The 10,988-nt window shown below is 46.5% G+C and overlaps 1 protein-coding gene across 1 annotated transcript in view; it reads right to left on the bottom strand.

Moving 5' to 3' along the window:
• Positions 1 to 10,680, bottom strand: part of Gne (glucosamine (UDP-N-acetyl)-2-epimerase/N-acetylmannosamine kinase) — a 46,080-nt gene extending 35,400 nt beyond the window's left edge. The window contains exon 1 of the mRNA XM_050156148.1: positions 10,533 to 10,680. Within this exon, the coding sequence (XP_050012105.1) occupies positions 10,533 to 10,583 (51 nt within the window). The 5' untranslated portion in view covers positions 10,584 to 10,680. The remainder of the gene's footprint in view (positions 1 to 10,532) is intronic.
• Between the last annotated feature and the right edge of the window lie 308 nt (positions 10,681 to 10,988).

Raw genomic sequence — 10,988 nt, 5'->3', positions numbered from 1 at the left:
AAAAACGTCTTGCCGGCCTCTCTGGGCACATCCTGCTCCTCTACCAACTGCAGCCTTTCCTCACACCCCTCCCAGCTGTCGTGTCTCCAGCTCCGCCACACAGTTACCATTCTGCTCCTCTGTCTTACTGGCCTCTCAGGCACACATCTATTTGTCATGGTGGCATTAGAAGCTGTGGTGTGTCACACAGGAAACCCTTTGGTCCAGACAGCTTTACCTGCAAATGTTGATTGCAATGAGTCATTCATTGGTCTGGCTCACGGCTTCTGCAACACCATCAACTCTGGGCTCTCACTGAAACTCTTCAGGTATTCCGCTGTTGCCTCGAGTCAGGAGATCCCGTGGCTACGGTTTGGCAGGACCGGCCCTTCAAGGTGCTTCAGCAGCTCGTAGATGGCATAGATGCTGGGGTGGTCCAACTCAAGGCCCTGGATCTGGGCCTGGGTGGCAGCTGAGTTGGTCAGGCCGCCAGCCCCCCTGTGCCCATGCCACTGGAGCCAGCTCTCTTGTGCTGCCCAGGCAAGGGACAGGACCAGCTCTCCCTCAGCCACGCCTCTGCCTCTGCACTGCACAGGTGAGGAGGGGCTTTAGGAAGCAGTACAGACCATGGACATCTGCATGGCTTTTGGTGAAAACACGGGCCATGTACATCGACACAGACCCCAGCTGCAGTAGGGCCACAGATCCAGACATGGCCCTTGGCAGCAGCAGGGGCCTGGACATCAACACGGCCTCAGGAGGCAGCGTAGGCCACCAGATCAATGTGGTCACCTGCAGCAGCACAGCCTACAGACATCTACATGGCTTCAAGCAGCAGCACACACCGTGGTCGTCTGAAGGGTTTTCAGTGGTAATGTGGGCCAACGACATCAAGACAGACCCCAGCTGTGGCAGTCTCACAGACCTAGCCCCTCGCCACAACTATGGCCTCTCACATCAGGCTGTTCCTCACCGCCATCACTTGTCCAGTTCCGCCTCTCTTCACAGCGCACAAACCATTCCACTTCTCTTACTGTCCCCAAACTTAACTTTTTAATGTAAGCGTTAGGCATTCTAACTCGTGTCCTCATGCCTGCCAGAGAAGTGCTTACCAACTGAGCTATCTCCCTGGCCCATGGAGCTAGCTACTACTCTCTCTCTCGCTCTTTCTCCCTCTCCCTCTCTATATATTTATTATACGTGTGTGTGTGTGTGTGTGTGTGTATGTGTGTGTGTGTATTACTGAGACATCCATAAATAGCTAAATCAAGTGTTGACTTTGCATTTTTCTGAAATAGAAACTGTCATTAAGTTAAAGAAAGAACACACTATCAGTGCCTACTCAGAAGGTGCCTGTCCACAATCCTTGAAAAACCTAGCACCAAGACTGTGCCTAACAAACACATCGGTAACTGCCAGGTGGGCTGCGCTAGTTCTCTGGGGCCTTTAGACAGGCGGGGACAGTGGCTAGGGGGTGGGATATGTGGGAAAGGGGGGCATATTAAAAACAAGGCACAGATACTATTGAGGCAGGGCAGGTGGAGCGTGAGGCAGGATCCTCAACAGCTTTCTGGTTTCAATCGATTTGGAAGCTAGGTTTACTTTTCCCTGTTTTCTAGTGTGTGTTTGTTTTTGTTTGTTTTGTTTGGGATGCCAGTGCTCTGCCACTGTGCTGCCTTCTGACGCTGATGCCGATGTGTTTATAGCTACAGTGAGTCTTTCCTTCCAATGCCTGTTCCTTGCAGTGGTGCAGTCAGATCAACAGACCCGAACGTCAGGGAGACCCGCCAAATTCATCATTCTGATCCCCAACTCCAACTCACTGAGGAGGGCTGCCCGGAGGACAATGTCCAGATGACCCTGGGGCTGATTAAGAGTGTGGAGGAAAGAGTTCTTGGGTGTGTGCTGGGCTGTTTGGAGGGGGCCAGAAGAGAGGTGGAGGCGGCATTACGTAGTTCCCGTCTCTGTTTTGAGTCACGAAGAAGATAATCACAGGGTGGAAAAAATGAGTGATCAGCTGGGCATGGTGAATTAGGCCTGCCTGGAATCCTAGCCCTCCAGAGACAGAGAATCAACATGGGCTAGAGCCAGCCTGGACTACACTGAGCTAAAGAGTATCCTGGAGTCCCTATTTCAAAACCAAAACAAACAAACAAAAACTGAGTAGCCAATTACCATATCCTGAATATCCACATGTAGCTACCAACCTCCACTTAGTTGCTCTCACTCATAGTACTTCGGATTGACAGGCTGTCTGAGTGTCTGGGGTAAAGCAGGAGTCCTCTCTACTGTTTATGCTCTCCTCATGAAGCAGAATAAGGCAGAAAAGAGCAACTTTCAGTACGGGTCTGTTGGTGTGCTTCGTGTTCACTTAGAACACTGCCTGTCCTGCCTACTGCCAAGCATGACCTCACTTGCTACCCGGGACAGAGAGACCCAAACAATGGGCCCTTGCTCTTAACAACCTGACTGACTCATCTTGCTTGCTCACCTCAGATTGAGGCATTAGAGTATAAAATGGGAACACAAACTGGACCCAGCACTGGGGCCTTTCGGGTGCTGTCCTGGCTTCAGCTCGCCGGTGATCTGGACTCTCTTCCACTTTCATTGGTGCTGGAGTTTACTCCTGAAAGGTTCCTGGAGCATTCAGAACAGAGAAGGGCTCCTATTGTACTAAGTGGCCTTCTGCAGCTGTGTTACACAGAGAAGCATCCCCACCACCCAGGAAAAAGCATAAGGGTTAAGATTACGTTGTCTGAGCCGGGGCAGTGGGGGCAGTGGTGGCGCACACCTTTAATTCCAGCACTCAGGAGGCAGAGATAGGCAGATCTCTATGAAGGGCCCTCTTAGTCTACAAGAGCTAGTTCCAGGACAGTGAGGGCTGTTACACAGAGAAACCTGTCTCAAAAAACTTTTTAAAAAAATAGAAAGAAAAGAAAAGAAAGATTACATTGTCTGAGCAGTGCTTTGCCCAGGTCAGTGAGAGCAAGAGACTGCCTCAAAACAAAACAGAACAACGTGAAAAGAACTTGAGGAATGACATCTAAAGATGACCTCTGACCTCTACACAGTTGTGTACAATGTACAAGTGGGCCTGCATTTACATATGTACCCACACACATGAATAGTCTCTCTCTCTTTCTCTCTCTCTCTCTCTCTCTCTCTCTCTTTCTCTCTCTCTCTCTCTCTCACACACACACACACACACACACACACACACACGATTGACTATATTGGCTGAAAGAATTCAGAAACATCCTAAAGCATCAACTTTAGTCTGAGATTAAAAGATAGGCTGGCAAAAAGACTGGTTAAAGTATTCATGACTGCAACACGAGCCTTTTGAAACTCATGTTTCAGAACCATTTAATGATTCTTCCACTCACCAAGCTTTTCATGGTTCCATGATGGCAAGCCAACTCTACGCTAGTGTTCCCAGCTACAGAAGAGACATGCAAATAAACACAATGTTGTTGGGTTTGTTTCTGTGGAATATCACTCTTTATTTGGGAACTTAAAGTGTAATTTTTGCTATGGACTATGAAGATATATTGTTCGATGTAGATGTTAGAGAAATGATATAAGCAAGGAAACACTCAGACATTCCTGATGTGGGGTTTCCCCTCTGTATACTGTGAATACCATCGGCTAATAAAGAAACTGCTTTGGGCCTATTGCAGCTCAGAACAGGGCAAGGCAGGAATTCCAAGCCATAGAGAAGGAGAGAGTAGGCAGAGTCAGGGAGAAGCTATGTAACCACTGCAAGAGACAGACATCAGACACTGGACAGAACCTTACTGGTAGGCCACAACCATGTGGCAATACACAGATTAATAGAAATGGGTTAACTTAAGATGTAATAAATTGGAGGGCTGGAGAGATGGCTCAGTGGTTAAGAGCATCGCCTGCTCTTCCAAAGGTCTTGAGTTCAATTCCCAACAACTACATGGTGGCTCACAACCATCTGAAATGAGATCTGGTGCCCTCTTCTGGCCTGCAGGCAGACACACAACAGAATATTGTATACATAATAAATAAATAAATATTTAGAAAAAAATATTTTAAAAAAATAAATGCTGCTGGATTAATCCAACCTACATATTTAAAAAAAAATGGTCTGGAGAGATGGCTCAGTGGTTGGGAGCGCTGACTGCTCTTCCGGAGGACCCGGGTTTGGTTCCCAGCACCCACATGGCAGCTCACAGCTGTCTGGGGGTCCAGTTCCAGGGGATCTGACACCTTCACACCAATGCACATAGAATAAAGTTAAATAAACCATAAAATATTTAAAATAAAATTATTTAAAAAAGATGTAATAAATTATGTAATATTAGCTTATGCATAAGCTAATAGACCAAGCAGTGCTTTAATTAATACAGTTTCTGTGTGGTTATTTCTGATCTGGGTGGCCGAGAATGAACAAGGAGCCTCCACCTACACATTCCTTGCTAACAGAAGTTTAAAAATTTGTACTTCCTGGAAAAAAAAAACTAGTTTGCTTTTAACTTTGGCTCTACAATATAAAGTTGAGTCAACATAATTGTTCTCTAAAATAATGTCTCAGTGAAAATTATACAAGTTTGTTCTGTTGAATTTCCTGGTACTTAACTAGGTACTTAACTAGGGCTCAATATCCGCACACCCTAGGAGAGACTTCTTGATGGCCCAATAGGGGCTAAGGAGATTATCTGGTACTGGCTCAGACCTGAGGGACCACCGAGGAACAGCCCATGTTCGTTGTATAAATAGCATATGTTAATCAGCTGTGCTCCTCGAGCATCCAAGTTACATTTGGGGGCAAGCATGCAGCTAAGGTTGAAGGAAGGCCCCACGGGATCTTACTGTGTAGCTCGGGTTGGCCTCCACTCTGCAGCTCAAACTGCCATCAAACCTGCTGTCCTTCCTTCCAGCTTAGTCCGTGAATGCTGAGATTACAAGACTGTGACACCAGGCCTAGTGGGTCAAGCGGGCCGTTTAATATCTGAGAGAAACTGGATATAGTGGCTCAGTCTTGGAGAAGACCTTGAGTCCAGGACCTCAAGACTAGCCTGGGCTACATCATAAGACTCCATCTCAACAAAGCAACGCTATATGAATGTGTAAGGCATATCCAAATACACATAATTAATATCTCTAAAGCCTTGGCATGAACAAAAGGCCTCAACTTCTCCGCTCTGCATCTCCCGTGCCGCGACTGGGATAGTCAGTTCTATGTTTCAGGTCACTTCTTGTTCTTTACATCTTGTCCTGTCCATGAATGTGGGCACTGCCGTGATTGGGCTTCGGCCCTTCCCTGGTCCTCTGTACACTGTGTCCTCAGAACTTCTATTCTTTTTTTTTTTTGGTAAAGATTTATTTATTTATTATGTATACAACATTCTCCCTCCATGTATGCCCACATGCCAGAGGAGGGCGCCAGATCTCATTACAGATGGTTGTGAGCCACCATGTGGTTGCTGGGAATTGAACTCAGGACCTCTGGAAGAGTAGCCAGTGCTCTTAACCTCTGAGCCATCTCTCCAGCCCCAGAACTTCTATTCTTAAGCTTTTCATTTGGACTTCCATGGAGATAAAGCCTGGATATCCACTCTGGCAGCAGCCTCCCCAATCTGGGTCCACACTTAAGAGTTGCCGTCAAGGTACTCCCCCACCTCAATTTCAGTACACAGAGATTTTGGTTCCATTTCCCCCTTTTCTCATTTTTTATCTTCTCTTTTTTCTTTCTCTCCTCTCCTCTCCTCTCCTCTCCTCTCCTCTCCTCTCCTCTCCTCTCCTCTCCTCTCCTCTCCTCTCCTCTCCTCTCCTCTCCTCTCCTCTCCTCTCCTCTCCTCTCCTCTCCTCTCCTCTCCTCTCCTCTCCTCTCCTCTCCTCTCCTCTCCTTCCTCTCCCCCATGTCCCTTCTCCAGGATCTCACAGGTACCAGGCTAGCGTCAACACTCACTCGACAACCTTGAATTTTTAATACCCCTGCCTCACTTCCCATCGCTGGGCTGGGCTACTTCACCATGCTTGGGTTTCTGTAGTGCTGGGGTTGAGCACAGGGCTTTGCTAACGGTAGACAAGCACTCTACCACTGAACTACACCCCAGCCTGAGGCTCTCGGCCTTCAGGCTTCCTTTCTGCTTCCTGTGGTTGTGCTGAACCGAGCCTGTCTTTGCTTTTCAAATCCTATTTATCCTGAAACTTAATCTGAACTCTATCCAAAGAAACTCCTACCTCCACTGGATTTCTGTAGCATTTGGCTTGAGTACCCATTTCATATTTGTGAATTATCCGGTGCTTTCAAATGGCTATGTTTACAACTGTGACATTTAGCATCACTGTTGGTATTCTCTGAAAACCAGTTGTACTAGCTACTTCCTTATCTGTGACCTAGTTCTCTAATCAGATCGCAAGTTCTCTGAAGCTAGTCCTCTCTGCTTCTCTCTGAGGGTCCCTGAATCAGTACCTATGTAAGAAATGTAGTCAATATAAACTGAGACCTCTAACAGTGGTCCTGCCATCTCCGGTTTCTCTCTGTGGCCCATACCACTGTGTAATCAACCTCCTTGGTCATCCTCCACCAATTAGGCCTAAATATCCTTTTCTCAAAATAACAACTATAATCATGGTGTGTGCATATGTATTTGCACACTCACGCACGCTATGGCAGACATGTGGAAGTTGGGGGACACTTTGGGACCTGGGGATCAGACTCCGGTAGTCAGGCTTACACAGCCAGCACTTTTATCCACTGAGCCATCTAGCTGGCTCCACGGTATCGCCTCGTCTTTTTAAAGATTAAATATGAAAATTAGTAACGAGCTGAACAAGGAGAAAGTCAGTGTTGTTATAAGATAGAGGTATGGTGGCAGAAAGTAATGGGAGATGTGGCTGAGAAATGGAACAAGGACGTGTCAGCAAGGGCCACCATGAGGGAGGTGGGCATTCTCCTCTCTGTATTTTGAATTAGGGGCGATAGGCTGGGAAGAGGAGGGACTAGAGGAAAATGGTATTTCCAAGTGATGGTAGCAGGAACTAAGAAAGCGAATCCTGCTGGGTGTGGTGGCACACACTTGGGATCCTAGCACTTGGATCTGAAGTGGGAAGACCGCTGTGAGCTCCGGGACAGCATGGGCTGCTGCACAGTGAGATCCTGACTCAAGAGAGAGGAGCGAGAGGGGAGGGGAGAGGGGAGGAGAGACAGAATGAATCCTGAGAACGGAATAGAGCCAGATGGTAGAAATGATAGAGGGGGTGGGGACCAGCCTTCCTAGTTCAGTACGTGGGTGATCGGCAATGCCATTTTCTGAACCCGAAGAGAGACAGACTTGGGGATGAGCTCTGGATGGGAAGGTGGGTGCTCTCGTTTTGGATTTGTTGAGTCTGTAGAACCTTAGGAGATTTTCATGAAGTTAGGGATCCAGAGGAAACAAGGGTTAAAAATGCATATTTGTTATGGACATGATTAATTCCACTTCCTAATACCCATTTGTTTGTTTGTTTTGTTTGTTTTTAATATACTTCTCACTCAGTTCAAGGCGCCGCGTAACTGTCCTTCTGGTTTTGTTTTGGCTTGGCTTTGTTCTTATTGTTTTCCCCAGCTGAGTTTCCCACATCTGGGGAAATCTCAGGAACAGACCCATGTGGAGTGAGATGGATAAACCTTGTCCAGCATGGGAATGTAGTGGATAAACCTCGTCTTGGGAAAGCCACCTTTGTGACCATGGTATCTCCCCTGCCAGGGAAGTGTCCAGCTATACTTTTTGCATCCCCATTTCTATACCCCGACTCCCAGTTGCTTTTGGTCAATTCTTTTTTATTTTACTTTATTCTTTTTAATTAATTAATTAATTTTTATTATCTATTTATTTTGGTTTTTCAAGACAGGGCTTCTCTGTAGCTTTGGAACCTGTCCTGGAACTCGCTCTTGTAGATCAGGCTGGCCTGGAACTCACAGAGATCCACCGGCCTCTGCCTCCTAGTGCTGGGATTAAACGCATGCGTCACCACTGCCCAGCTAACTCTTTTTCATAAAGTTGCCTTTTGTACTTGCAAGTTCCACATCCATGGATCTAAAGAATTATTGATAGAAATATTTGGGGAAAATGTGTCTGTGCTAGAATGTGTGGGCTTCTTGTCATTATTTTTCATTATTTGTTAAATAATACAGCATAAAAACTGCACAGTGTTTCCGCTGTACCGAGTATTGTACATGATTAGAGGAGATTTGGCTGTACAGGGGATGTAAGAAGGTCATCACCGTATGACATCACCCTCACTTTCTACAAGGGCCTCGAACATCCCCAGGTTCTTGAGAGCCTTCATGCACCCTGGATCCCATCTCCCCGCGACCGAAGGCTGACTTGACAGCTGTTGCTATTTGTTCGTTACGTGTTTTGACTGTCTAGGTTTCAGACCGTTAGTCTCAAACATCATGAAATCGAATTTAATAAGGTAGAAAGTTCTGTGGAAACCTCACCTCGCTCTGTGATACTTTGTTCTGGACATGAGTTTGCTTTTCTGAACCCATCCCCTTTCTCACTCACTCCCACCGTCCCCACAGCCTAAGCACCTGTTCTCCCTCCAGCAACTCTTATCTTAAGGTGTTCTTAAGGTTTCCTAAACTACTTCTTCTTTCTTCTTTTTTCTTTTTTTCTTTTCGTTCGAAACAGAGTGCCACAATGGTCTGAAGTCAAGGATGACAAACTCTAATCCCCCTGCCTCCACCTTCTAAGTGCTGGGGGATTGCAAGCATACACACAACACAAGCCTCTTCGAAACATCCCACTTCCGGGGCTCACAGGACCCCTGCTTCCTATCTGTCTCTGACCTCTCTAGACTCTGCATTTCCTCAGGTCCCTGTGGAAAAAGCTGGCTCCTGGGATTATGTACCCAGGCTTCTTCCGTGCCATTTTAATATTCATGCCTGATCTCATTTGCTGTCGTGGCTTAGCCTTCATTTAAAGTGATTCCAAGTCTGGAGATCTAGCGGAGGATCCCCAAGCCAGGGCCACTAACCAGCTGCTTAAAGGTCAACTTTGCTTGTCCCAGACATCACAAGTCAATCTTGCCCAAATACAGACATCTTTGTCCTCCTACACTTCAACCACAGTTCCCAGGGAGTGGAATCCTGACCTATCCAATGACCCGAAAGACATATTTGCCTCCCTCTGCCCTTTCTCTCTCATTTTCTGTAGGCCGTAAAGTCTTATGAGACTTAAAAATAGCCAGAGTGGTTGCTTAGACCGACTCTCGCCCTTGTAATTACAGACAACCGGTGCACGCTAGATCCCACTGAAGACACGGGGGGGGGGGGGGGGGGGGGGCAATTCAATTTTAGGCAAAAGCTCAAAAAGTCTAAACTTGAATTTAACTGCTAAACAATAAAAATAATGCATTTTTTATTGAAGACATTGAACTTGGCCCTCACTGCCTCGGTGCCACAGCTGGCCTTGGACTGTGAGGAAGGCAACTTCGCTCACCGCGACCCGCTGACCTAAACTCCTGGAATGAATGACACCACCTAACTGAAAATGTCTTTTTAGAAAACTTGTTTCTGATTTCTTCACTCTTAAAGAAAAATTACTGGCACATATGTGTGAGACAGAGTAATGGGCTTCATAAAGACAGTTTTCTTTCCGGTTTGGCTAAATTCACCCCGCCACACACACACACACACACATACACACACACACACACACATACACACACACACACACACACACACACACACACACACTCCCTTTCTCCAGCCGCTGCTTCTCATGCCTTCCTCTGACAGCTTCTTCCAACCGTTTCCTAACTATAGGTGACCTTTACACCGAGCAGTTCGACTTAAATGTGATGATGCCCTGGAGCATGGAGCTGCTCAGATGCCGCAGTCAAAGCCTAGCTTAAACATATGGTCTAATACAGTGTACCGTGTGGTGTGGCTAAAGATTGATCAGCACGGAGATCCCTTTTCATTTGGGCTTAGATACTAATCAACTCAAAGAAAATGCGACCCCCCACCATATGGTCATTCAAAAACTCAGATGTAGGGGTATCCATTACGGCGGGTCTATGTGTCATGTTTCAAAACTAAAAAATAAAGTTACAGCAAACACTGTACCTTTTGGAAAGAAAACGTATTTTTGAAGCAAGGAATTCAAAAAGTAAAAGCAAAACTTGTTTTATCTGAAAGCAACAGGAATCGGCAAGAAAGAGCCTGTTTTTAGAAGGAGGAGAGGATAGGGGAGCCGAGGGGAGGTAGGGGGGATACTGAGAGGAGAGAGGGCGGAGGGGAAACTGAGGTCAGGATGTAAAAATAAATAAATAATAATAAATAGAGTTTGTTTTTCTTTCTGTTTGGAAATGCAAAGAGACCACGGGAGCCAGGGCGATGACAGAGACACAAACCAGAACTGTACAGTGACTAACCACAGAGTGACGGGCCAGCGTGAGCAGGACACAGACGTTTAAAAATGAACAGACATGACAGATTGAAAATCAAAGCTTTCCCCTTCCTCCTTTCGATGGCCCTGGTGTCTGAGAGCAAAGCCACTGTGCTCGAGAGGCCCGGCCTTACTCACATGAGGTCCTGGGTAACCCAGCTCCCTGTAGAGATATGTGCGTGCTTCCATTCTGTGGCACAATTGTCCCCCGAGCTGTGGTTAGAATCGCCGAGCAGCTGTCTGTCCTCCTGGGTTAGCTGGCACGAAGTGGTCATTAGTAAGCACCTGTGTTCCAAACTAACTCTCAAGCCCCGCCTCTTTGAGAAGGGTGTGTGTGTGTGTGTGTGTGTGTGTGTGTGTGTGTGTATTTCTGAACACTTCCTGTGTTCCTGGACAGTGGGTTTGAAGTAGGAGGAAGGAAGGAACCTGAGGGTCACTTCCCTGTTCTTAATATGTGACTCAACTCAGTGATTTTTATTTCCAGTTTAAAAAAAAAAAAAACAAAAAACAAACATGTTCCTGAGTATAAACCCAGTGATAGCTATCTTGAAAATCTCTATTGTCCTTGCCGCCGGTTTTCACACAGGAATATTC

This window comes from Alexandromys fortis, unplaced genomic scaffold, assembly GCF_014885135.2.
Source record: "Alexandromys fortis isolate MF-2015 unplaced genomic scaffold, M_Fortis_MF-2015_v1.1 scaffold_92, whole genome shotgun sequence".
NCBI lineage: Eukaryota > Metazoa > Chordata > Mammalia > Rodentia > Cricetidae > Alexandromys > Alexandromys fortis.
The sequence above is the reverse complement of the archived record's forward strand: the minus strand, read 5'-3'. Positions and strand labels throughout refer to the sequence as shown.